The sequence below is a fragment of the Falco cherrug genome, chromosome 13 (genome assembly GCF_023634085.1).
Source record: "Falco cherrug isolate bFalChe1 chromosome 13, bFalChe1.pri, whole genome shotgun sequence".
NCBI classification, from domain to species: Eukaryota; Metazoa; Chordata; class Aves; order Falconiformes; family Falconidae; genus Falco; species Falco cherrug.
The window spans coordinates 12,763,911-12,791,651 of record NC_073709.1 but is presented as its reverse complement, the minus strand read 5'-3'; the positions used below and the strand labels follow the sequence as shown (position 1 = coordinate 12,791,651).

General features: G+C 38.1%; 1 protein-coding gene across 3 annotated transcripts; it reads right to left on the bottom strand.

Moving 5' to 3' along the window:
* On the bottom strand, positions 1 to 27,741 carry FEZ2 (fasciculation and elongation protein zeta 2). Of its 3 annotated transcripts, XM_055725877.1 has the most exons (10): positions 27,429 to 27,741; positions 25,626 to 25,734; positions 22,609 to 22,725; positions 21,090 to 21,234; positions 17,360 to 17,628; positions 14,499 to 14,579; positions 9,585 to 9,660; positions 7,386 to 7,451; positions 1,543 to 1,572; positions 1 to 1,095 (listed from the first exon to the last, which is right to left on the bottom strand). In XM_055725877.1, exons 1-9 carry the CDS (start codon positions 27,659 to 27,661, stop codon positions 1,562 to 1,564), a joined length of 1,107 nt encoding a protein of 368 aa, XP_055581852.1. In that variant the 5' UTR covers positions 27,662 to 27,741; the 3' UTR covers positions 1 to 1,095; positions 1,543 to 1,561. The 3 variants fall into 3 exon arrangements, with proteins under 3 accessions (XP_055581852.1, XP_055581851.1, XP_055581854.1); XM_055725876.1 differs by lacking the exon at positions 1,543 to 1,572 and having other exon boundaries at positions 27,429 to 27,740; XM_055725879.1 differs by lacking the exons at positions 1,543 to 1,572; positions 14,499 to 14,579 and having other exon boundaries at positions 27,429 to 27,738.

Below are 27,741 nucleotides of genomic sequence, written 5' to 3'. Positions count from 1 at the left end.
TAGAAAATAGTTCCTTTATTTTTATTAGTACTCCTTACATTTCAATCTAATCTTTAAGATTGGCAAATTTATTTGTGACAAGTATTTACTGTTGAGATTATCGGGTACGTTTCTTTTACAGGATTTGTAAAATACATTCCCATCTGTTGAATGCAGATACATCATCACAGAGGAGACCGTGCATATAATTTACAAGAGATCTGTAGCAAAATTTAGAGACACACAACAACAAATGTCTCAATGTAATACTAACTTGGAACTCAGATGCAAGTTTTTCAAACTGTACATGTATTTTTAAAAAGATACAGCCTTTTAAAAATGTTTTTATATTGAAGCATTTTCATTAAGATCAAACACTTACTAAAACCAGTAAAGTTATAGCAGCAATATGGGAGAATATCTAAGCCACATGAACATTAATAATTAAAATCAAGTATGAAATATTACAATACTGAGATGTTTGTGTTAAATAACAAGGCTAAGTAACACACCAATACTTATGCCAAACCATCAAAGACTCTGGATTCGTTGACTGTATGAACAATACTGTTGTATAGTTCAAAGTTACCAAATTTAAGTGTTCAGTGCTGACCCCCACCAACACTGTTCTGGAGCGCTTCCCGGAGAACTCATTTCATCTTTTAGTCCAAGCCTGACTATGATCCTTCTTACTTCTTTGCTATAGGAACTGAGGATGCTTTTAAATATGGATTCCTTAAAACTAGGCTTATTTTATTTACACTATTCGAAGATTACTTTTCCTTCCAACAACAAAATGTGCAGGAGGATTTACTACATGCTATACAATGTAAAAATAGACTTTAAAAAGCCAGAACAATGTGAGTAAAACTGTACAATGTTTGTTCCCTGCTCCAGTTCATTGCACTATTAATTTAAAATGGAGGAGTTGTCATGCCCAGAAGACTTACTGTAGGATCAGAAAATCCACGCACACACAGAGGAGGTAAATGCACACTGGTTTAGGTATAGTGCCAAATGAAAAAATACTATGAGTTATATTCACAGAAAGCTTCTCATCTCAGGAAGGAGCCTGGCTAATTCTGAAAGGCAGCCCTCTTCATGTAGGACACAGAACTGCGAAAGAACCACAAATACATCTTGATAAACATCAGTGAAGTTAGTATGTATAGAAATATAATGTATATACTAAAATAATTAAATGTTGAATTCTACCCTATTAGTAACACAGTAAAATCTAGAAATCAATTGAAACCGGCAATTAAGATATCATCCTCTTCTCGAAAGATAATTAAGTGACACAACCCACTCTCTTTATCTAATATTATCCAGAAATGAGTTAACTAAAGGTCATGTCTTAAACAGTGCTTTTTGAAGTGTTCTATTAGCAAAGAGAACATTAAGTAAAAGGTGACGCATGCAGTTTTATTTAAAAAATATGCACTGACAATTTAAGATGCTAGCTCTTTCTACTTCTGGTGCGTGTACTTGAATCACACAGTGGGACGGTAAGACATGTCCTTCATGTGTTTCTCATTCCTGTTTCACATGTAAGACACAAACCTCAAGAGCAATCCAGCTTTCAAACCAATGCTAGCACAACACAAAAGCAAATAAAGAAGTCAGGTGTAACAATGACACAAAAACTTCAAAGGCAAGAAAACAGATGTTCTTACTTGAAATACTTGCATAATTTAAAATAGAACAAGGTGTAAATTCTTGCTTTATTAAAACAAAAAACTAGTGTTTTTTAAGCCTTTACTAGAAGCTTGAAAAATCAGATATGAAATAACAAAACAAGCTGAAAGAATGAAAATGATTCTGCTTTCATGACATCTACATTCAGAAAAAAAGCCTAAAAGAAAATACTATTAGACATATTCCATGCATTTTACTCAGTAGTAATGTGTAGCATATTATTTTTAGCACTGTATATTATTGTCACAATTACTGTTTAAGGACAACTGGAAAAGAATACAAAATGGCAATAAATACATCTTAGAATGGTTTACTGTAAGGACACATCTGATTTCAAAGGCGTTTATTTCAGCTATAAATACCTGCTTATATATTATCATATATAATACTTATGTTTTAAGAATGTCACAATTATTTATGCTTACATGTGTTCTCGACTTAAGGAAGAAAAAAAACGTGTCTAAATGTGATACCAGACAACCTATCCCTAATATCTTGATTCTGTGTACATCTACAGGCTTACATTTCATATGTAATACTGATTTGTTCAGTAAGTAGCTATATTAAGGAACACTTGCTTCCAGCAGATTTCCTCAGATATTCCTCTTTCCCCTCATAACAATAAAACCAGGTAATTCCACGGCCCACAATGCCTTCCTCAGCTTCTACTTTAAATTTGCTACGACCTGCATCCCAGCAGGTCTTCCCCATGTCGTTCCTCTGTCCTCACACCCCAAAGTGACAGGAGCTATTGTAAGTGCATTCACTGGTACGTGAATACATAAAAGCTATCTGGCCAGCTGGATGTTGGCTTTTCAAAGCCAACAGCCTTTAGCTCAATGGAAACAGTGGTTTCAGTCCTCCTACCTCGATGCAGTTCCCCACAGTATTTGTGAAATGCAGTTATTCCCACAAACCTTTTTTCTGCCTTGTGGGGTTGAAACTGACATTATTATTCAAGGCTGAAGAGATAGACATGATTGCAGAGGCATTTTCTTCTGAAAGGAACCTAAACTTGCATACCTAAAAGATTACAGATGCTACTACTTGTTCATTATTGTACTTGGCAAATATATCATAATGCAGAAAATAATTACATTATACACGCAAGAAGAAAGACTGAAAGTTTCTGTAAAAAAAAATAAAATTAAATGGGTATAGTTAAAAGAAACATGCTCTCACTTAGGGATACGGTACCAATTCTTGTTGCGACACCTAAAACCAATGCAACCACAAGATATGACAAAAATATCTCCATCTGTGCTCCCTGCTTCACAGCTTAACTTGTGCACAAGAAACTTTGCTGCTTACTTGCTTATGTAGGTCTTTCAACAGAAAATAATACAATATTTTCAAAGCATGCTATATTTGTTAAACCATGAAAAAAGATCAGTAGAAAGATCAGCACAAACAGCATTTAAACACAATGAGCTTACTAAGCTGCCAGCTTCAGTCCAAAAGTGTGCTTACTAAGATCAAGAATTTCAGTGTTGGCTTGGTATTTCTTGCCCTGTCAGCAAATGCATTCCCCCACCCTCTTCCAAATTTCAGTTTCTGTTTCATGACCCCTAGTGATAAAACATAGTAACAATATTAATATATTAAACATATTCAGAAAAAAATTAGCAAAATTGCAAATGCTTACTGATTTCACATTCCCATCTACATTCTAAATCTACAAAATATTGATATGAATCATATGCTGGTGGGAGAACTACGATTTACTTGCAAAGATCACGAAGTCCCTTTCATTATTACTAACTTCAGGATGGAAATGTTCACGGAAAAGTAAAAATAGACCTGAAAACCCACATAGGGAAAAAAATCCCCTTTAAAATAATGTAGTAATAATCAGGAGTAACATGAACAAGAGAAGGTAAGTTACTGCATTGTACAAGACTCTACATAGAATATGTACATAGCCTGGCTTTGAGATACTTACCTCCGAGTAGGTACTCCCTAGGGAATAGCTCCAGGGAAGAACTAACTGATCAAAGGGAGGTCAAAATGGTATTTTTAATATTTTGGGAGACACAAGGGGGCGGTAGAAATTGGGAAAAGGGGATGCTCTAAAAAAGGCAAACACCAGAAATAATTTCAAAACTAATAATCCTACACAAAAATGCATATGGAAGTTGTTTTATTTTTCCCCCTAACATGAAATGGACTGAGTTGCATTGGCCTTTTTTGCTTCTGTATTATACCAGATTTGCACACCCCATGTTCTGAGGATTTCTACTTGCAGCATTTCAGCATTAGCTGGCTATGAAACAAAGTGCCAGAATAATCCATGTTAACAATGGCAGTCAATAGCTGAAGTGGTTGCAGAACCTCAGTCAAGTTCCAGTCCTGTACTCCAGCTCTCGCCCAAACTGCCTTGCCAGAACAAATTTACTCAATCAAGTATTGAAGATAACAAGTATTGGACAACACACCCAGAGGGGGTCTGTGTGTGTCTTCCTACATGATTCAAATTCAGTCTTTCATAAATTTCAGAATTATTTTGTCATCTAGTTAAAGGTATTCAAGATGGTGACACATACAAAACCACTAGGAAATCCAGAGAAAATATAAACTTATTTCACTGTCTTTTTTTTTTTAATCAGAACACCAGTGGATTTGGCAAGACTTCTTGTTAAATCAACAGTTACTGCTCAATTGTATGGTTGCATTAACTCTTCCAAGTTCACAGTGTTCTTAATTTATTTGCCCCATTACATTATGCCAACAATACTAGGGCAATTGTTATTATCACTTTTATCCTGATACTTTTTCTTTAGATTTTGCTTCTAAACAATCTAAATAACTTTTCAATAGTAACTAACAATATGTGGGTAAGTTTATTACTAATTCTGTGCACAGCCATAACACCCACATAAGACTGCATGTTCTAATTTTTTAAATACCATGGAATAAAAACAGTGCTGCTTAAAAAAAAAAAAAAAAAAAAAAGGACTGACTTTAAGATTTTTTTTTCTTCTTTGCTCAGTAAAATGGAATATAGAGCTAGAAACAAGGTTTTACCTGTGTTACCAAGTGCCACACTAACCACGTTTTCCATAAAGCTACACGTACCCTATAGTCACATATAAGTCACTGCCTGGTTTTTTTTCTGCTTTAAGATTGGGAAGAATGATCCTCAAAGGATCAAGAAGTTATTATTCTAACAAAACAAAGTACCTCTGGTGATATAATCGACGCATTTCAAAATTTCACTTCTTGATTAAAGCTTAATAAAAAGAAATTACATCCATTCAGTATAAGACAATAGCTGGATCAGAGAGTAAACAAATGTAAAATGAACACAATTATCACTATACCATACGGATGACTATTACTGGGTCCAGAATTTTGTTTCCCAAAAGAAGCCAGAGGATAACAATTCAAACACCTAAATTCTCATATCATTTTCACCTTGCCAAGACATTCTTATTCTTTCCAGTGAAGAGAGCAGACTCTTCAAAATGTAGGTCACTCCTTCTATTCTGAAATCCAAGGAGGATGTTGGAATTTCACATACAGAAGCTGAACTGAAGGTTGCTTTAAGTGATTGTATGGAATCATCTAATCTCCCTTTAAGAAGCTTTAAAAATAATTTCCAGACAATAGGCAAGTGGCTGGAAGTATTTTGTACCATGTATGAAGCCTCACTGAAGCTTCAGGCCAGAAGTTTCAGTAGCAGAAAAAGAGAAACGGATTACAAATTCAGAAACAATTGGAAGGCTTTGCCTGTTCCACAGAATAAATCTGCATTACAACGTAACACTGCCAGCCCAGCTATGAATATTTAACATACTCTAAACATAGCAATATGAATCTTAGTTGGGGCTACATTGAAAGAAAGAGTAGAAACCTGTGCTCACGAGCTTGTATGACTGCTTGCTGTTGTGCAAGGACCCAGAGAAATCAAGAAAGACTTAGTTCTGTTCAGTACTGAAATGGTAGCTGAGGGGAAATCACCTTTTCCCGTCAGTGTCAGTGACGCAAGTAAGTGATCACTCTTCATACTCCCGTCACTTGTATTTTATTTAGAGACAACAGTGCTTGTATATGATGACCTGTTTGATCCAACACATTTAATGTGAGTATGAAGTTTTTGTAATGGTCACATCTAGTCAGTAGAACATCCCTGGTGATTTTAAAGGCACAAGCATGCACAGGTAGGAGGGAACCTCAGCTTCAAGCTTACTAGATCATCCTGTCATATGTTCAGCTAATACACTTTCATAAGCCTTTTCTGCAGAAGATTTTGTCATTTCCCTAGGCAGCCAGTTTCTTCTCAGTATCTAGTAAGCTGAAAGCTTTTCTGGACAGCTATGTCTGAAAATAAAAGCAGACACTATAAAGAGCACTATTCATTCCCATCAGTTTCTAACAGATGTTTGATGAAGAGCCAGCAGCTTTAATTATTGACAACAGTTCATCCTCTTGGGTCAAAGATTCTGCCTCACCGAACTAAATAAAGTTTAGTGCCATCGCCATTAAGAAAACCCTTGATCTTGAGCCTAAATGGCTCTAAGCTCACAAGCAAATACATCTGTCTAATTTCAGAAGGATTTTCAAAAAGGGTAAGTAAACAATGGAGAAATCAAAGGAATCAACTGAAAGATCTCTGCATTCTTATTGTATGTGGTAGCTCTGCAACCCTACACAAAACTCAGAAATGAGCCTCTTCCAACAGGAAGTCTGTTGGAGCTTCTACAATACTGCATGGTGCTCTCTTCAGATCTTCTGAAGCAACAGCACACTAAATTTCAAACACAAATTTAATCTGAAAGCACTTTCGAATCTCTGTGAGATGAGAGTGATTAGAAGTCTGTGTAAGAAATACAAAACCCTTTAAAAATCAAATGGAGGGAAATAACTGAGACTTGGAAAGCACGGTATCAAAAGAAAAGAAAAAAATTGCAGCATACGAACATGAAGCAGAACACAAGATACGTTTGTGTGCCAAATAAAAAGGCATCCACTATTCTTTTGTACACCTGCTTGTCAGATCTTGGGAATTTGATGCATATGCTAAACTTCAAACACTGAAGAAGACTGTACCATTTATATGCTGAGAAGTAAGAACATAAGCATTAGTAAGATCTAAGCAGAAACGCAGCCAGAAGAAAAATTTATAAAAAGAAATTTATCAACCTGGAAACTACCTGGAACAACTTCTTAAAGCTAAAGCAAACCTTGATTTTCAGTGTCTGACATTCTATTAATACAATGTGTAAGACTTGAAAATAAATGACTCTCACGCAAACCTTTCAAATAAAATGTGAAGAAGGCATAACAAGTAAATGTAAAATCATTTTTACTATTGACCAGAAGGCAACACTTATAATGAAGGTATAGGCACTTCGTCTAGCAAATGCATTATTACCATAGGCAGTTTGAATTCTGATTCTGAAAAACCTGTACAACACAAGTTTTTAATTATACCCATTTAACTCTGTAAGCCAGACTTCTCTGCTCCTGCTGATGTCCTTCAGCTACTTGAATATACACTGCACCCTTTGCTGTATTATACTATCACAAAATAAATATGTTTTATTTATGAACTATATGCTCAGAAACCTCGGACAAGTGAGAACTGTGTTTGATAGAAAAGCAACATAGTTCACGAATGCCACAGGACTACTCTCTTCAAATACACCGTGTACGTACATAAAGTTAATTTAGAATAAGAAACCACCCCTGCTAAAAAATATACTCACCCTTTAAAATATAGTCTGTTAACAAGCTTGGCACTTTCTCGCTATCCTCTTTCATGGCATGCAGGACTAAAGTATGAAAAAAAAATTATCAGATATTTAGTCATAAAACAAAGACAACACTGTCAAAAGAAACACTGTCAAAAGCTGTTTCAACTACATATAGGGATATACTACCAGATTAGTAAGAAAACCCTTCACTGGAATATGAGAAAATACAATGGAATACATCATATCTCCACCTTTCACTTGTGTAACTCTCACTGAAGGCCACAGTAGGTGGATTCAACAGACCCATTTTATGTGGTTAATTATTACAGTAAAATGTCATCAGTCATAACAACAAGGAATGAACCTCTTCCCTATAAAAAAGAATCTCTCAAAAAAGAAAGTCACCACATCCAAAACTAAAATGTTCTTACAACTACTGGAAGGTTGGAAATCTTAGGCAAATAGTACGCTTCATTACTTATTTCCTTGACTGTCATCCCAAATCATGAAATAATGACATTTTTCTGGAGAAACACTGCTGTGAATGACCTGATGGAAATGTTGGGGAGGGGGGGGGGGATGTCCCTGAAATGGTGCACGTTAGCAGCTGTAGCTTAGAAAACTCTTAAATTCATTACTGAACTTGGCATTAACTTAAAATAATGCCAAAATGCCGTTTTTGTGACTTATATCAAGTCAAAATTGTCCAGCCTTGCATATTTCTAAATAAGGAAAAACATTTGGCCTAGCTGCACCAAGAACAATCCCTTAGGAAGTTCTCTGGACACAACTGAAAGAATCAAAAGTACAGAATGATACTGAACAGCAGGATTTAATAAACTCCCAATTCCTCATACGTGACTCTGAACTCGAAACATAACAAGCGTTTTATTTCAATTTTGATGTTGAAGGAAAACATTAGTGTTCATAACTACAAAGTAACACAGCTTTGAAAGAAAAAACAAACAACTCCAGACACCTGCTTTACTGTCTGCCTTAACAGCAGAGAGAGTCAGAAATCTGCGGCTGAGGCACAGGATGAAGCTCCAACCAGCCCACAGAAGGCAATACTGTTAATACTTGACAGTGCATTTGTACAAGACATTTTGTTAATAAGCCGTCATGCACCAAAAAACATTTCCAGGAGGCTTTAAGCTCCCTCTGGTTAATATTTAATTTTTGAGAATATTTTCAAGTGAAATTTAAATATGGCAAGAGGATAAGATTTATTTGCATGAGTAAGGAGTAAACATGAAATGAAAAACCTATTTGTCACAGAATTAGTTTGAATTACCAGCTAAGGGTACCTACTTTGAAAAAATAAAGGAAATTTAATTCCTGCTTTCACATTTAATTTACTCCAGAATTTATACAACATTTATTTCCTCTTTCCAGGAAACAGCCAGTGAACCTTTTACCATGCCTCAGCCACCTGCAGAATCACAGACCTGTGCTGCTGGAAAGCACCTTAAGACACAGTTAAATCCAAAGTCCTGATATCTGATCAAACACATTGATGTACTCTATCATCTATTTTTAAACTGTTCCTATAAACCTCAAATGAAGATGCCACTGACTCCCAGAGATGCTCTACTGTATTAACCACCTTAATAATTAAAATTTTAAAAACACAACCTTATTTTTCATGCAAATTAGAATTTTTAAAAAACTAACAAACTAGAGGACTCATAAAAAATTTTGAGGATTTGGCCTAAAAAGATGCGAAGAAAGGGGAATTTAAAGCACCGTCAAAAGTCAGGCTATTTTAAAGGCAATCAAGTGCAATGACCATACAACTACTCATAAGTGTCCCAACATCCATTCCATTTTCTGAAAGTCATTACAATAACCTCAAAGCACTGCAAGTTTTAAGAAACAAGGGTGTATCAGTTACTATAAGACAGCACTGCCAAATTCCATGGCACGCAGTACTTTCCGTAAGGCCCACCTGTTGAAATAATGTGAGAACATTTACTTTCTGATACATGCAAGTTTCTGCCTTTAAGGTTTCAGAGAACCGCTAAAAAATGTACTGTGAAAGCTCTAGAAACAAGTAAAAGCTGGCCAAAACGCATGGTTAAAAATCATGCACCTTTACATACATGCCATAGGGTAAGGGGGAAGGGGTAATTGTGGATTCATTGGTTTTAAGGAACCACAGTTGGAAATATAAAAAGGAAAGAATCAGTGGGGGGAACTTCATATGCTCACTTTTGGTTAACGTTTGAAGATCTTCAACTGATGGGGGTCCATTTTTCTTCTCATAAGGAATGACGGTTGTTAAGTACTGTCAAATGAAAAACAGAGTTACTTGCCAGTCCTTTCAGGAAATTCATGTCACTTGCATCTTATTTTGCAAGAATTGTAGCAACTGAAATTGACAGACACAATTAAAAGCTTTTCAAAGGATCATAGTTCACAAGTGATTAAGATTGTACCTTTCCTATTCCAAAGCTTTTAATCAAGTTTTAATTCCAAGTTATGTGATCACTTTAGAAGTTGTGCAGCTAAACACTTAATCAAAAAGTACTTAAAAAATCGGAGCTGTTCACAGTAGAACTTCTCATTAAGTTTCCTCCTCAGAGCCAGCAATAGTAAAAGTTTGCCTCTTCCTCCAGAAGTCAACCAGAAGTGAAGTCAACTTCACATAAAGTCCTTCTTACAATCAAGGAAAAGCTGTAAGAAAAACCACCTCCTCTCTAACACCACTACAAATGCAGATGAACAATTTTCAAATTTGCTCTTAAAAAACCAAAAAGTGTAAATATCATGCGAATGTCACCAGTTGCATCCAAAATCTGAAAGTAATTATTCCTTTCCAGTAAGTACATTAAAAAACCCCAAACAACACATCTTTCCAGGTAAACACTGATATTGCCTTCAAACAACTTGGGAAACTGGTAACAGTCAGCTTTTTAAAGGTTTCCAGAGCACAACTGATACAGGCTCTCAGGGTGCCTTAAGTAAGGCGTTCAGGTTTGTAGGAACATGCTAACAAGTATTCGGGAAATAAACCCCCCTGAAAACGCAACATTTTCAAAGTCTGCACATACTGTGTTTGAAGAGCCTTAAAACAGCCGTAGGATTTTCTCAGCAACTGGTTAACTCTTACTGAGAAGCGAAACATGTCAAGAATTTTGACAGATCAAAGAGCACTGCCCAGACCAGCTCCCAAGGTGATCTACAGTCCTCTGTGCAAAGAAGATCATGCTGCCCCACAGTTAGGTGAAAATGAAACCAGACAGCTTTTGCCTTCTGACGCCGTGTACTTCCAACCAAAAGGACCAAAGCAAGCCTAATTAAATGTAAGCCCCCCCCCCATTTGGATTCTGCTTTTAATTCTCAATTTTAATAGCAGAGTGTGCTAACAGTTTGTTTCAAACTAACTCCATTTTTGTTGTAATTACTCTTTACCAAAATCTTTGATCAGCAGCTTTAAAAAAAAAGCAGTAATTTTCTTAAATCTTTTAGAATTTTCATACTTGCAGTGCAACCAAGATTTATTTTCAGATTCCTGAAGCAACCCATTTGCTTTTATTAAATGCCTTTAGATGACATCTTACTTTGCAGCCTGTATGAATGCATATTCTTCTTAAAGAAGTCAGCATTTCAAAAGTAGTGAAAACTCTAGAATTTTACCTAATGAAAAAGCTTCCCAAAACTTCCCTCAATTTAACTTTTTAAGAATTTAATAGGAACTCTATCCTGGGTTAACAGCCACAAGGCAGTAGGCAAAACAACCTTCTGTCACTCAACTTGAGAGCTAAGTGTTTTGCCATGTAACAATCTGAAAATAAGCTATATACAAGGTCTTCTCTCCTAGTAGTGGCACTTCAGTAAGAGTCAAGTGTAACTCAGACGCTGGTGAAGAGGTTCACTTTACAGAAGGAGACTCTGTGTTGCCAAGAGCAGCTATAACCGTTGCCATGTTTGGAGTGGGACTACACACCTCATGCTCAACCACATCCTCTGCCTAAAAGCCAGACAGACTTACTCCTGTGTCACTTACGGGAACCTATTGTACGGGATGTACTGACAACTCACCAAGACCCTATGCAAACACAGGGCATTTTCCTTCCTCTCTTTTTCATTTTGCATTTTCTCACATCCACCGAGTACAGCAGAGGAAAGCGTGCAACACTTCTTAGGAAACAGTCAATTTTCAATTTCTTTTCCAGCAGATGTAACCAACAGGTATCGTTAGATAACTGTACTCCTAGTAAAATTACCAGAATCAACAGCTAGATACAGGCTGCTAAATCTGCAAATGTCAGAGATGAAAGTAGATCGACTAATTCAGAAATCAGATTTCAGGCTGTCATTTTCAGCCTTCAGAACCAAGTGGCATTCTACCCTTTACTTAGACCATAAACTACTAGGAAACGTTTTCCTGGACCAAATATCAATATTCGCTGTTTTCCTTCTCCTGTAAATGCCACCCTCCAATTTTCCTAATAATAATAATTAAAAAAAAAAAATTAATTTCTTTCTTAGTTTCCAGAGATCATTGTGTTTTTCTCTTGAGTACTTTGCTGCTGTAACAGTATGTCTGTATAATAGCACTACAAAAACTCACTCCCTGAATCGCTGTGTGAAGAATGACATTCTATGAAAAGGAAGAAAAGGTGACTAAAGTGTACCTTATTGACATGACCAAGTGTTAAGTCTACTGTGACCTCTAAATTTTTTATGCAGATTCGACAATATGATAAGTAATCACGCATAGAAAGAGTTTGATATGGCTAAAAATCAAAACGAAGATTACTATCTTGAATTTTCTTCTGGAAATATGATCACGAAAATTGCTACCAACACTCCAATGGCTTTTAGGCAGTTGTTTGTGTGGGTTTTTTTCCCAGCTGCTTCATCAGATGGGAACAAGGAGTTCCCACTGGAAGTTTCTCTTTAAATGTTGAAAAATTCCAAGTGATTTTCACTCATGTCTCAAAAACACACACACAAAAAAGGACTACCATTTTAAAAAGGAAAGTACTCACTATCAAAAGTAATACTACCTAGGAAATAGAAAAGGTGGTAAATACCATTAAAATTAAAAGACTGGAAAGATTCCTGAAATAACTGTACAAACTTGTCATAAACTTTATGCTGTGACTTTGTGCGTATAAATTCTACCTTCTAAGGTACTAAAAAAATTGTCTGTCCTTGCATTTTTTTTTTGACACAACTCCAGATTGTTAACTAATGCTCCCCTGCTAGCAGAAAACATGTGAATGGGAGTTTACAGTGATGATACACCCTGAAAAAAACACTCAAATGAGTATTCTGAGAGCAGCACTAAGCAACAGTGTCTGATAATTTTACTTTACAACTTGCTGCATAATATTTTAAAAGCAGGGCCAAGGTTTGGCAATGTGATACCAGCCAACTCCAAACAAAAAATAAATGCCGTAGAAAAATGGATTTCCAGGACTAAAACAGAAAAAAGCTGCTATCTTTCCTACCTTCCTCTCCTTTTTTTCATGTTAAGCTCTTGTTATTTCCATGATAGGCTTTAGGATACAGGGAGGGGGAAAAAAAAACCCATAACCCTGCCAACAAGGATATAGTATAAGATAAATCAGGGGAAACATATGATCAACATGAGGACTAGCATTAGTAAACTAACTAAAATAATGACTGGAAGGGTTATCTAGTCAGTGTTACTGTTCATATATGATTATGCTACTTATGCCTAGAAAGTTAGGAGGCAGTCAAAAAAGAAAAGGTGCATTTGAGTAGACACATGTACGTAAAAGAAGTCTTTTAACCAGAAGTAAGAGGGGCTGGTATAGCTAAATATGTTTGCTTTATGAAAATAGATGATATTTGAAATAGCTAAAGATACAATTAAACAGCTGTAATTTATTACTAAGTGGTAAAGATAGCAACAAAAAGAAAAAAAAAACCAGCACAGCTTTTACTTTACCATTATTGAGATAATGTAGAGTGACAAAAGCTCTGTCCAGTAAGCTCGATGCACGTGTTCAAGATCCTCAAAGCTGGGGATGAATAGCTGCATCTATGTCTTCCTGAACTCTCTCATACAAATACCTTGCTTGAGATAGAGGGTAAGTCCATGATTTGTAACCTCATGGTTCTGGAAGGACTTGAGAAGAATTGTTTTACTTCCTGAACTCCTCTGCAGGATAACTGCAGTTATCTTCCAGACAAAAGCCTAATCAGCCATGACTTCTAAAGTACCAGGTAGCTTATTGCCTCAGTGGACTGACTTCTCACAGGAGTGCGGAATCTAATCCGACACAACTGCATAAACTATAATGGGTGAGTATGCATTAAGTAATGTGACATACCAGTATTCTGTAACGTATGCCAAAAGCCTGAACAACAGCATAAGCATTAACATTTTGCCAAAATACAGAATAATTTGATAAAATACACTACAGTTCTGAAACAAACAAGTATCTCTTTGAAATAAAACGTAAAAATCTTGCTACTTAGGTACCTGTAACATCTACAGTGATACCCACTGAAGCCAGGTCTCTGTGCTATATATTTCACATTTAAATTGTCAGTGAAAAGACACGAACTTGCCGATGGCTTATGCATTTTATATCAGTAACTGCATTGCGCACACTTGACTGCTTTTAACATCATGCAGTTTTCAAAGGCAGAAAGACATACAGCAGAGCCCATGCATTTTCCAGATGCTACTCTGTTTTTGGATCTATCAGCTCTGAACATCTGAAGAACAAAGAAAACAGTTCTAATGCAGTTGGAGTTGTTACCCAAATCCTTCAGGCTAAAGGTAGTTATGTCTAACCTGACACATACTCTTTGATTGGATATTAGATTTTTAGAGACATGCAAGGTATTTGAAGCATGTGTTATGATGCCAAAACAGACTTTTTGTCTTGTGTAAGAAACAAGGGTTATTTTTCCAGTGCATCAGGATATCAAATCCTGACTGTCTCGAGCTGTTGAGGAGAGAAAGAGACTGTAAGCTGATCAGAGTCCTGAGGCAAGGAAAGAGTACAGATTCCAACATTTTTGTCCTATGTTTTTCGATCCCAGCATTTATCTTCAACTACTGTCAATTTTCAATAGCTCAGCTCCTACCGAAAGAGCAGGCAAAGAATGAAGAAAAGAGAGAAGATAGCCCAGCACCTGTTTCTCTCCACCCGAGTTTCCAAACGTGTGGCGGAAGCCATTCTGTATGACATTTGAGATCCCTTCCATGCTGAAGCGCTACAAGTAGTGAAAACATAGCAGAAAGAAAAAAAGGGACAGAGAAAAGTTCAGAAGACTATTAACCAACATTTGTCAAGACTATAAAAGACGAATGACAAAGACAAGCTCTAGGATGTATTTCAGCACATTTCTATTTCTCATTCATCTACTTATTTTTTTTAATTGAAAAGCAAATCTTGTAATGGCAGTTAAGCAGCATATCTACATCAAAATTTAATCAAACGAAGTCTTCACACTGCAGACCCAGAAAGAGACTTGTCTTTTAAGGCTGTTTCATTTTGAAATGTAAAAAATAGTATTTCTGAAAGTTTAGCTCCCAGTATAATCTCTTTTAACATTTGTGTTTCAGCAATACACTTTTAGAGACACTGCTGATACCAGTTTTTCAGATTTTGAGCACCTAACCTACTAGAAACATTATTCAGAGGTAATAATTTTCAGCCACACCTCTTTAAAACATTTTATGCTTTCATACTTCCTTTTCCAGAACTGAAGCAACAATTAATATTCTCCATTTTCTTTGTAATATGATAAAATATACACAACGAGTTAAGAACGCATCCATATTAATTTCAAGCTCCATTACACAGAATCATGGAATACAAGTAAAGAAAAATTAATACATAATCCAACCATTTTTTTCTTCAACACTGTAAACCTTCTTGCTTGCTGGAGAGACAAGTTAAAAAAAATAAATATCAAAACAATTTTGATGTTTAGCACGAGATATAAAAATTTGCAACTGACAAGAACATAAAAAGAAGAACCTGTCAAGCTGCTGACACAGGGCAGTATGATGTGCACACTTCAGCACACTTATCTGAATGTATTTATTTATGGGAGGGGGGAATAAAATGTGCTGGAATACAATATTCAGTTGTCTTCTAAAGCACAACGAGGTCAGTAAATAGACATAGATGTTGCCAAAGCCATCTTAACTCTTTGAAGATATCCTACTTAAAGGAACTGGTATCTTCAAGCCTTGACTATTTCTAATTACTCCCCGGTCTGGCCTTGTGAGAGAGGCAAAAGTTTTAGAAATCTAAGAAAGTGATTCACCCAAAGACTGTATCAGGGACAAAGAATTAAAGTCTGTCTTTATTAAAATGCAATTATGGTATCTACAGGAGAATTTATTTTCTGAAGAGTATAAGAAGTTAACCTTACTTCCAAGCTTTGTACTTAAATGGGACTTCATTATAGTTTGTTAATAAAATTACTAATTTATACATGAGTTATTAACAGAAACTCACTCTTCACAAAGTTACTAGAACATACTATCTGTATGCACATTCTCAGCACTTCCTTAAAAGATAAAAGAAAAAAAGGAGTGTTGAATGAAGGAAGCTTACACCTCTTTCTGGAAGAAGGCTCTCAAATCTGTACTTGGTGATAGTGAAAGCTGTTTTCATAGGAACCACACATACACAGCCCACAGTCTTACTTGGGTGCTAGTTTGTTCAATCCCTCTCACAAAACAAATGTCACTCATCTATCTCTTGAAGCAACCAAATACGAAAATATCTTATATTGGGACCATGTATATATACAGTTATATTTGAAAGCATCAATCAAGACTCTAAACTTGAAACTAACCAGAATAGCTTATGAATCATTTGACTCCAAGTTTCAAAACCAAGTAATTATTTTTCTTTCTACTTACAATATAACTTTTTGCCTTTCCATGACTGAGAACCAAAAAGGAGTAAATTTGCACCTTTCACTGTGCTCCTGCAAAGGGATGACTATTCTGTATTGTTTTCCAGACATACACTTAGTTAGAGTTCCATTAAAACTTAGCTATGTATGCAAACACTTTTCATTAGACAGACAAGATCAGAACTCTATTTCTCCTATATCACAGGTATCTTATTCTTGTAAGTTTAGAAACAGATTCTGAAGAAATAATGTTTCATTGCAAACATTTATTTCTTATGTTGAAAAACAAACCCCAAAGCTTTCCAACGTCAAACCGAAGCATTCTTTCTGGGACTTAGCCAAGACTTACAATACATTAACCACATTTTATAAGTCCTGTAAGAGACACTAAGAAATTCTAACATTAATATCCCACTGAAGTATTTTAAAATTACTCCAGACAGGTAAGAAAGAAAAAATGGCATTGACAAGATAATAACCTAATTTCTTTCATTCTCTGCCTCCTATAATTCAAACTCTGTTTGAAAGACATTCTTCCTTCTGTTGCTATGTTCAGTAAAGAATAAACCAAATTACCGGCTCCTTGTACACCTGCACTACACTTTGGCCTCACCTGTGTCTCTCGTTGGATATAGTAACTCTGCTGCAGGTTTCAAGAGATCCAGAATAAAGCCCCTAATTTTTTCCTACCTAAAACCCAACATGATCAATAAATATCTGTTCAACTACATCAGCAATAATACTGAATTTCCTGCAAGACTAACAGTGGTACACACATACTAAAACTCTCATAGCGAAACCAAACAGACAAATGAGATAAAAGCCTACTGACAACAGAACAGAACGTCCAAGGACAGTATTTTTTGCAAGAAAGGTATGCTGATTCCAGGCTAATTTGCAAACAATAAAAAAACACATTTCAGGAGTATGACAGGAATAAAATGTTACATGACCTTGTGAAAACATACTTGCAATAGAAAGTGCCTAAGCCTTGGCTGCAAATGAAGGCATGGAAGCAGGTATACCAGGTATCTTGATAAAATCTAGGACTACTACTTCCCATAGGGAAAAAACAAAAAATATTTTAGATGTAGAAATAGTTACAAAAATTTTCTTACTGTTCCAGGCATATGACCTCTTTCTTGTTTGCAGTTCTGAGGACTACCATTTTTCAGCTTCTTTTTCTTCTTGGCTGTTTCTTTGTGTTCTCTCTGTTTGTTTTGTACTTCGATGAGGACAGAAATGAAGCTGTTTTTCACTTCCTTCTCAAACTCCAACTCATCTCGCAGAGCCAACTGCTGTACCAGTTCCTCAGAATAATCCTTAATAGCAGTCTCAATTTCTTCTAGCAGTTCATTTAACTCAGCAACAGACAGTCTTTTTACTCCTATAAACAGTTTATATAAAAAGTAATCTGTCAAGATTTTAAGCATGAGAATACTTGTGGGAATTACAAGCAAAAAAGTACTCTGAAATTTTTCAAAACAAAAAATTAAATTCTAAAACCACCTAAAATAAAACAACATTCCTAAAGGAATAAACACATCACAGAGGCAACCAGATGGTTCAACTTCTTATTTCTGAGAAATTGGAGACAATCTACAAATATGCAGAGCACGTAGCTGTTAAGGAAGCTAAAGTGAGCGCTAAACTTCTAATACTGACACCTCTGTTAATATTAACTTTCCACTGACATTCACTGTTCAAAGCAAAAGCTCTCCGTATTTTCTCTCATCCTTGGATTTTTCATCTACAGCAATACTGAAACTATACTCTGTGAGCAAGGGAATCTTCTTGGGAATATTGCTAAGGTATGCATGCATATTCATAGAAGGTTGAACAAAGCTTTTATAATATTTTTAGATGCATTTAGAGGAAAAACCAACAAAATCCTCTAGATTTTCTTTGTCTAGGGATTGCAGTCAAAAGCATGGCCTTGTATTGCCTGAAACAAGAACCTAGATCAAAATTAACTGACAGGCTCATTTCAATCAAAAATTAGCATTAATAGCTTTGAGATAGCATGAGACTGAATTGGTCAAAGCTAAATCAGAAGCCTGTAAAATGTCAGTTTGGAAACAAAAAAACCTCTCCAGGTTTGCATTTTAAAGGTACTATTGGCTCATGTGTTACAAAGAGTGAAATTATGACCAAGAAGAATGTTCTGAGGCTTGCCTGAGTTAAAAGTTAGCATGTTCTTTGAGGACTGCTTTCCACTCCCAGTTAAGTCTGACACACCTAGGAAGTGAGTAAGTCCCAGCACTTGCTACGTCAAAGAATGTTGTTTTCACTGGCATCTGAGAAAGAGCTAGCCCTGGTTACGCTGAAGGGTATACAATCTGTCTAAGGACACCGCATATATGTTTGTCATTATTTGGTTATATTGAATTAGTCTAGTAGATGTCACGTCTAAAAAAATTGCTATATGGGGAAGTGCCTACGGACAAGTGCTGAAAAATACAAATAAGGCCACAAATGATGAAAAGTATAGCTCTCTAGGTAATAGGAGAAACATGATTTTCCTCTCTAAAATTACAGCAGGGAAAACTGATTGGAGAAAGCTCCTTGTCATTCACTTACTAAAGAAAAAGAAATGAAACCTGTTAAGGCAGTTCTCCAACAAGGAGGCACAGTTTTTCAGAGTAACTTAGGTCTTAAAATCTGTTCAAACACTGTAACAGTATTGTATGCTTAAGGATCTAATTTTCAAGTAGTTTGAACCATCCATCGCCTATATTGTTGTTTAAACTATTCCAAGTATGTCGCATGCAGGTTACAGCCTCTACTCGTAACACTGATCTTGGCTATTTTCACAGTTATTGCACGTATCACAGTAGGTCTTACTACAGCAGTAACCGTGTCAACTCTGGTTGTCAGCAACAGCAAATAGCAACATCAACTCAAACATAAGCGGGGGGAGAAAAGTAAATTCAGCGACAAGATTATTTGGTGGTCTGTGGGTGCAAATTGCAGAATAGGCCTTAGAGCTTGTGAAACTGAGTGTACTGCAATGTAAAAATTAATATAAGTTTCACATGCATTCAGTACAAAGGACAGTCTAGTAAGCATAGGTTGCACCACTGTTTTGCTTTTGTGAAAGAAGACTAGAGAAAACACCAGTGAGTCCCAGCACTTAAGAACCAGCTTCACAGGCTAAGGAACAGTTGCTCCAAAACCACGTGCAGATTACCCAACCGCAATTCTGACTTGTTTATGATAGATCAGTCGTTGTTATCAAAGCCTATGAAAGGTCTACATAGGAACTACCCAGCTGACACAGGTGAGTGAAGACAAGAGTAATTTAAATGCAGACTTCCTGGATTAAATCTTATATATGCAGGCTAAAGGACTCACCTGTGTAACCAGAACTGTAACTGGCTTTATTTTTGGACTGTCTTAATACATGTCTTTTCCTATCCAAAAAAAAAGTAAACAGAAGCTTTGATTTCTTCTCAATCCTAAACACTAACATCGCTGACGTGTCTTATAAAAGCCAGACAGGTTCTAGGAAAACCCTGCAACAACTTCAGAGTGATCCAGACTAACTCTGAGGCAGCTTTGCACACAAAACAACTCAGCAAGAGCTTTTAATAAAATAGTGACCTGAAAGACATGAAAAGAGATTCTGAGAAACTAGTGAAGCAAAGTTAAATTATCTGACAAAGTAACTCAAGGCATTGGCTGGTCAAGGCTGACCTTTAAACCGTATAGAAGCAACAGACAAGATGAACCCCTGTGGCAAAGCAAAATAAATATGATATGAAATACCAAGCAAACTTGATTAGCTCCAAACCTAAGGACATATGGAACTGTCAGAAAAGCAGGAAGCCCTGCTGAGCAGAATACACTTTACTTCCACATTCCTGAAATTTATGTGTTGAGACAGCCAAGAGTTTAACCATGAAAACAGGATCTCCTCCATAAATCAGAAGCGTAGCAGAAACTCTAAGTCATGTCACAAAAGGTCAGCCAGTCTTCTGAATCTTCTACAGAATCCACACTGCTGACCCAGATTACAGGAAAGAAAGCACAAAACTTCCTACGAGGGATCAGAGTAGAAGGACCACCCAGCAAACGTTGTGTTCCTATTGCCTTCTAGCATTGATTTTGACAAATATACAGATGAAACAAATTTCCATCATGAAACTGACTAATCATAGGGGTTTCTTACATACAATTCCACCTGCTACCATGAAACTACACACATAATTTTTCCTTTTCTTTTGTATAGGGAAGAACAGATGATTTCCTTTGAGTAGAAGATACAAAGTTTGGGGGTTTTTTTTCCGAACTTTTAAGCTTTTTGAAGAGGAATGGAAGGGCAGGACAGAGAAGTATGCAAGGTCCTTATGGGCAAAAAAGGCAGCAGTTGCCTTATTTTTGTGCTACTGTAGATCAAGGTATGTTGCAGTCACCGAAACAGTACCAAAGAAACACCATTTTCTTTATTTATAATATATCTTTAAAAGCTTTAACTAATCTTCTTAAACACAGTGTACTGGCCTCAAGAAAGTGTCTCACTTTACAACACAGAAATTAATGAAGTTTAAAAAAAGACGGACACCACTTTACCTGTGAAAGGACCTCATTCCAGAGAGTCAGGCTTCAGCATATTTGCTTTAATTTGATATTCTCTGAAGTTTTATTTTTATTCTAAGTTATGAATGCTGACAAAGATAAGTCTTCTATTTATCTTCTAAATCCAGGTTATCCTTTCAGGGCATTTTGAAAATATTTTTGAATGAAGGTACTTCATAAGAAAGACTAGCTGTAACTCAAACACATGGCAAACTTACGTTTTAAACTATTTTCAATAAGCATAAGAACAAAATGTTAAATATCACTTACTTTCTTCATAGCTGTTGTTCGTACTGGATCTCTTGAGTGTCTGAATTTCCTGGGAAAGTATGGAGAGCCGATCTGATTGTGTGGGAGTTTCATCATCTTCTGGATCAGGTGATTCCTGCATCATTTCCTCTATTTCTTCAATCACCTTCAAAAAACATGAAAACCCTTCTGAACCCCCCCTGTACGAAGAGAAACAGACTGCGCCTTGAAGCAAAGCTGTTAAGACATTAAGGATTTTTTCACTTTCTATTAACGAAGATGCTGATGGATGAAACTAACAACAAGACTGGATGGACAAGAATCAACAAAATCTTATTGACCTTTCCTCCCCATCTTTGCTCTCTGAGAATAAGCCTACCTTTTCAAAGTAAGTCGGTGATCTCATAACAACCAGTGTCTTGAAACTACACAGTTATTTCTATATGAAGGTACACATGGTTCTGCTTAAGAGAACCGAACTAAAGAGTGAGCTGGAATATCTTTCCTGAGTATTTAGTTGAAGGAAAACAAAACAACAGAAATCAATTACCTTCCTACCACCCATTTCACTACAGTTCTCTAAACCAAAAAAAAACAAAACCCCAGGCTCTAAATGACCAGAAAGTCTACTGTGCTTATGAGAAGTTTTATGAACTAAGTCATCATAACCTGAAGCTGTTTTGCAACCCTGGGAGTAAGATCTGAGCCAGAAGGAAAGTATGAGAACAGAAATCCCATGCATAGAGGGCGTACTTTACAGTAGAGAAATGACCATATTTTATAGACTAAATTCTTAACTGAACAGCTGAATAAATAACACATCGACTTTTGCAGGTTTAAAGGCTGTACACAGTGCTGAGATTCACCTCACAGTAAAAAAAAAAAAGAGCTGAGGGAGTTTAGGCAATCCTGTCTCTTGCACTCTTTAATAACCATGTTCATCACAGTTTGCAGGTAACCATTTAAATGACAGGAAAATAGATTCTTGTTTGCTTACTAAAGCAAGACCTGAATGGACAGTCATTAACCTTACTCAGAAGAGCAATTTTCAAGATAACTGAAGTCAATCCACGGACTTGGAACAGAAACCTTTAGACACTAAGCAATTTGAAAGCTTAGTCGTAGAACTGTTGATGTGCCCTCGTATTAGGCAAAAACATCAAAGAATTACTGCTAACCACAAAGCCACGTGAAGCTATGAACAGCCACAAAGTCACGCTGGAAAACTACAAACTCTACAATACCAACATCCTGAAAATATTTTTGCTTTTTAACATATGTATTTAATTTAGTAGTATTTCTGACTAATTTGGGGTAAGAAATCTGTAAAGATTTCAAAGACCCTGGGCTATCAACCTCACCTGAAGCGCAAGAATACTTTCCAAACCTGAATCACATAGTAATATTTCACACATTATTACAAGCCTAAATAAAGAACACTCAAGCAGCTTAGCTATGGTGAACAGCAAGGAAGAACAAACAAGTAATTACAGACTAAAAGAAAATACACCATCAACACTGTCTTTGCTGAACACCTTACCTGCTCTGCTGTGAAGAGCGGTTCGTCATTGATGCAGGAAACAATGATAGAATGCATATCCAACTGTTCTCTCAGCTCTTCATCATCTGACAGGTCAAGGTTCAAGTTATCATTTACCTAAAAATACATATTAACATATATATACACATGTTTTTGTGTGCGTATATGTAAAAAACACATGTACATATATAAAAAAAGAGAAGTGATCATTGAATTTTAAGAATGAAACAGATTCCTTGTCCATAATAATGGAATCAATGATTCTTGCTGTCAAATACCTGGAAACTGAGATAACTGAAATTAAAACTGCAATTGGAGAAAGTTAAAATAGTTATCAGTCTTTAAATATCTTCAGCATATAAAGACTATATACACAATGACATGGAGATATATGCATGGAGGGCAGTCAATCCAATGTAAATACTTAAATGAACATAGACATTTGTCAGTGTGGGGTGCAAACCTACCCATAATCTCTAACACTACACAAACCTCCTATTTCACATGCTTTTATAGGTCTACTTTTTCACATAATAAAAGATGCAACAAAAATGTTTTAAAAACCAAAACCTGGTTATCACCCCAGATTATTTTAAATGTATATTGTTGAGTATCTCAGGGTCTTTTCCAAAAAAAAGAGAAGCAATGCTGTTCCCACACTTATGCCATCAAATTATGCTCATCCTTCAAAAGCCACAACCCCTAACTTTTGACATTTTGAGCTCAATCACTTTAACTGATCTTTGGGCTAATTTACAAGCATTATAACTAGCTGCATGAAGTCCTTGGTCTCACTGTATCAGTTTTCAATTTTTGTTGCAACTCCTCCAATCTCCCCAGTTTCTTCAGAAACCTTAATAGTTTTCATATTCGTTTTGAAGATGTTACTGGTATCTCCAGACAGCTAGTCTACAGGGAAAAACATACTATCTGTATTACTGCAGCCATCAGAATGAAGTCAAATGTCCACTTTTTTCCAGAATCTGAATTCCAATAACCATGCAGTGACAGGGCTCCACCAAGAGTATCTGTTACTTGCTGCACCGATACACCCCAGTGTCCACATTCTTTAATGTCTGCAGTCCTCAAATGTTTTCCCATGTATATAGGATTACAACAACTACGGGCTAGTAAGCAAGGATAACAGCTTATCTAGGAGGAGGTTAGCTTCCCCTCCTGACATTCCAGAAACAACATTTTGAGAGACTATCAGAATATATTCTGATAATTTAGGCTAATAAACCACCTCAAACAGCCCAAGCTACAGCTGATGCCAAAAGGACCACGTGGCCTTCTACCCAGACACATTTTATGCCTCTTTCTGTTCTCACACTACCAGAGAATGACCTGTTCAAAAATAATCTAACAAAAATACATTAAACAAGCAATTGCATAGTGCTGTCCCTTGTACCACTGCACAACACTTCCACTCAAGTACTTCTTTCACCGTCAGAGCTGTATAAAAGTGTTCACAGATCTGTGATGTGAAGCAGCAGAGATTAGATGAATCAGCCTCATTCACTTTACATTTTTTTCCTACTAAAATGGGAAAAGAAATACTTTAAGCACAAGTTCAACAGCATATTATTAGCTTCAAACGCATCAAGGAAGTGTTGCTTAGCTGTTAGTATTCATTGTAAGAAAGTTAAAACAAGCTACTAGCTGGTCCATATGCGCTGTCACATATCCAGAAATACTGCTGAAACACAGGGAAGGAGAGATAAAACCTATGTCAAATGCTCCCAAACAGATGGGCTTTACACATCAAAAGGCATGCCAGGTGGAGTGAAAGCTGAATAAACTCGAGCTATGTTTAATCCATGAACTAATTTTCCCTTTACTGGCAGCATACCTCAGATGCTTTCTAACCCAGCAACACCACTTTTTTTCATGTAGTTCCTCCACAACCTCCGGCAAGGAACTTACAAAAAACTATGTGCAACATTTTTTTTTATATTGTATCTAGTTCCTTACCAAGAAATCCATCAGTCTTCCAGTCCATTTTTCAGTCACACAACAAGGTCATAGCATGGGGGGTTGTAAGCCTTCTTACTTTAAAGGTAAAGATTGAATTACTCTAAAACCACTCGGAAAATCTGACTCTAATAAAAATCAGAATAAGCACAAGTAAAATACAAGGGATAACCATCAGACTCAGATTGAGAGAGTGTGTTCCAGAGTGCCATCCTCCCCTGCTGAACCCCAAAGTATCCTCTTCAGCAGAACAATCTTTGCTCTTGTCACAGTACAAAGTAGCAGCCATTATATAATGGATGGCAGAAGTCAAGTATTGCCCTATTCTCAGGTTACACACATAGATATTTTTACAACATAACTCAGCTTCACTAGGTTTAAAAGATAAACCGCTTGTTTCCTCAGAAGACCTGGGAGATGGGAATTCTCCCTAGCTTCTCCTCCTGAAGCATTTTAATCCACTTTTAAGATCAGAGGACAACCCCTTCTATAAACCTCTCTGAAGCTCTTCCTTCCCTGCTTCCTCCCCAGACAACTATTCTACTTGTTAAATAAGGAAAAACAAAACAAACTTTTGCAATTCGGTGTCTCCTGGGTCACCTTTCCTGTAAAATAAGCCTCTTTAGTCTCCACTGACTACAGAAGAGATGAACTTAAAGAAAGTCCACACCGGATTTTCTAAATCAGAGTTACTCCCACTTCTTTTCCTCCATTACCCAGAACAGTGCTCAACACGAAAAAGACTGTAGAAAGACTTTATGTGAAACACTTGCTCATTTTACATTTTTTTTCTGTCCTGCTCTGGCTCTAATGAACACCCATCTAAAACTAACCCCAAATTACTCCAACCCAAGGAGATGCAAAACTTTTATCTGTGGTTGGTTGATTTTTTTCATGTTAAAAACCTCTCATGTATAATGCCAAGCACAAAAAATATTTTAAGGCACTTAATAACAACACTCTTTTACACAAATGCAAATTGTTTTATTTCTGTACTGAGTATAAAAGATCCAAAGAGGGTATTTCTGCTGATCAGAACTTACCCCTTTTTCTGAAAGATTCAGTGTTGGCAAGTGCAAAGCTCTGGTGTGGGAAGATTTCCAGTCAACTGGCATTACGTTACCATAATTATCAGTCAAAGCGTTCCAAATCCTGAAGAGAGGAATAAAGGAACAAAAATGTAGACCTTAAAACAAGCAGCAACTGATCAGCAGTAAACATATTTGTAATGATAATGTATTTCTATCAACAACTATTTCCTTCCCTAAATACTCATCTGCAAGTTACTAACAATATTTTTACAATGCTTCGAAGCTCAGAGAAAATATTGTTTTGATAAGCCTAATTCTTTTCCCCTTCTTAAACCAACAGTGTATGCACAGCAGTGAAATAAAACGTGATGAAGAGACACCTTCTTTACTAATTATGTAACCATACTCACAATCTTTTTGGGCATGGATGAGCCTCTGCTCTAATGACATTTGAGTTCAGCTATAATTTCCGCACCTAGTGTTGTTCGTTTCCCTTGACTTTTGCACATTAAAATCAGGAATTAGCAGAGGTCGAGCAGCAAATTCTGAGCTAAACCTTTCTTAATTCCTTTCCATTTATCACAGAATACCCAACATGCACAAAGTATACTAAAATTGTGCAAGAGTTTAGTTTTACCCAGAAGTACGATTGAGGAGCTCAGCCCACCACTTGTCTACGGGTTACAACCTCTCCGGCTGTGCCAGCAACTTCGCACGTGCAGCCCCATACTGGCACAACAGTTCGGGCTTTGGAACAGAGCAGCCTCGGCAGTGGGTCGGTGCCCCAGGTCAGCTCACTGAACCGCCGGTATGGGCGATGCCGGGGGGTGATGCTGGGATGCAGGCGCAGGGTGATGCCGGGCGATGCCGGGGGTGCAGGCTCGGGGTGATGCCGGGGGTGCAGGCTCGGGGTGCAGGTGTGGGGTGATGCCGGGGTTGCAGGCACAGGGTGCAGGCACGGGGTGATGCCGGGGGTGCAGGCACGGGGTGATGCCGGGGGTGCAGGCACGGGGTGCAGGCACGGGGTGATGCCGGGGGTGCAGGCACGGGGTGATGCCGGGGGTGCAGGCACGGGGTACAGGCGCAGGACGATGCCGGGGAGCGATGCCCAGCGAAGCCAGAGGAACGGCTGGGGCTGGTGCGGCTGGGCAGGCACAGCCCCATCACTGCCTGGCATCTCTCTCGGTTGATGCTTCCCAGACCTGACCTCACTGCTCACACCACAGGCATTCATTCAGCCCTTTGCTAACGTGATTTTTTTTTGTTTTGCTTCTCAGAAGAGGACATACCATTCAGTTACCTCAAAGTACGAGAAAAACCGCAGTGTTTTTAACGAAGATAAGCTGACTGAAATTTGCTGTAAAATAGCAAGTATAAATACCCGTACAAGAGGTATTTTACATACAAATACTTTACAGACGGGAAAGCAGCACAGATCGCAAAGGCTCTGCAGCTCAGGGGGAAACCCAACGACACTGCTGCGGCTGAGATTCTGTCCTTCACCCGCTCCCCGTACCTCCCGTGTCCAACTCCAAACACAACCCGCGGGCAGCCGGCACGGAGCCCAGCACACGCGGCCCGCGGCCGCCCCCCCCGGCGCTGCCCGGGCTGCCCACACACCCGCCCGCCGGCCCCGGCTCCAGCCGCCCCCCAGGGGCGGGGAAAGGCCTCACCGCCCGGCGAGCGGCAGGCGGAGGGGCAGCGCCGCTCGCCAGCGCCGGGGCCCGCGCCACCCGCCGGCGGTGCCTCGGGCCGGGCCTGGCCTCCTGCCCCTCGGCTGCGGCCGCTCCCCGCCCGCCCCGGGCCCGCACTCACTCGTCGTCCTGCAGGGCGCTCTGCTCCGTGAGGGGCCGCAGCGGAACGCGGCTCTCGCCGCCGCCAGCCCGGGCCTGCGGGGGCTCAAAGCAGAAGGACAGCTTGGCCCCCAGATCCGCGCCGCCCCAGCCGCCTTTGTCGCGGCCGGCCTCGGCGCCGCTCCCCGCCGCGGGCTGGAAGCCCGAGAAGTCCTGCCAGTCCCCCGGGTCTCGCTGCGAGGCCGCGGCCGCCATCGCTGCCGCCGCAGCTGGCGACGCGGGGCTGCGCGCTGCCGGCGCCTCCCGCAGCTCGGGGCGCGGCCTGTGACGGCGGG

Coding starts and splice junctions, on each gene's coding strand:
- FEZ2 (XM_055725876.1), bottom strand. CDS start 27,661: ATGGCGGCCGCGGCCTCGCAGCGAGACCCGGGGGACTGGCAGGACTTC. Junction 22,726..25,625: donor TGAATCTTTCAGAAAAAGGG/GTAAGTTCTGAT, acceptor ATGTATTTTTAG/GTAAATGATAACTTGAACCT. Junction 9,661..14,498: donor ACTCGGGTGGAGAGAAACAG/GTGCTGGGCTAT, acceptor TTCATTTGACAG/TACTTAACAACCGTCATTCC.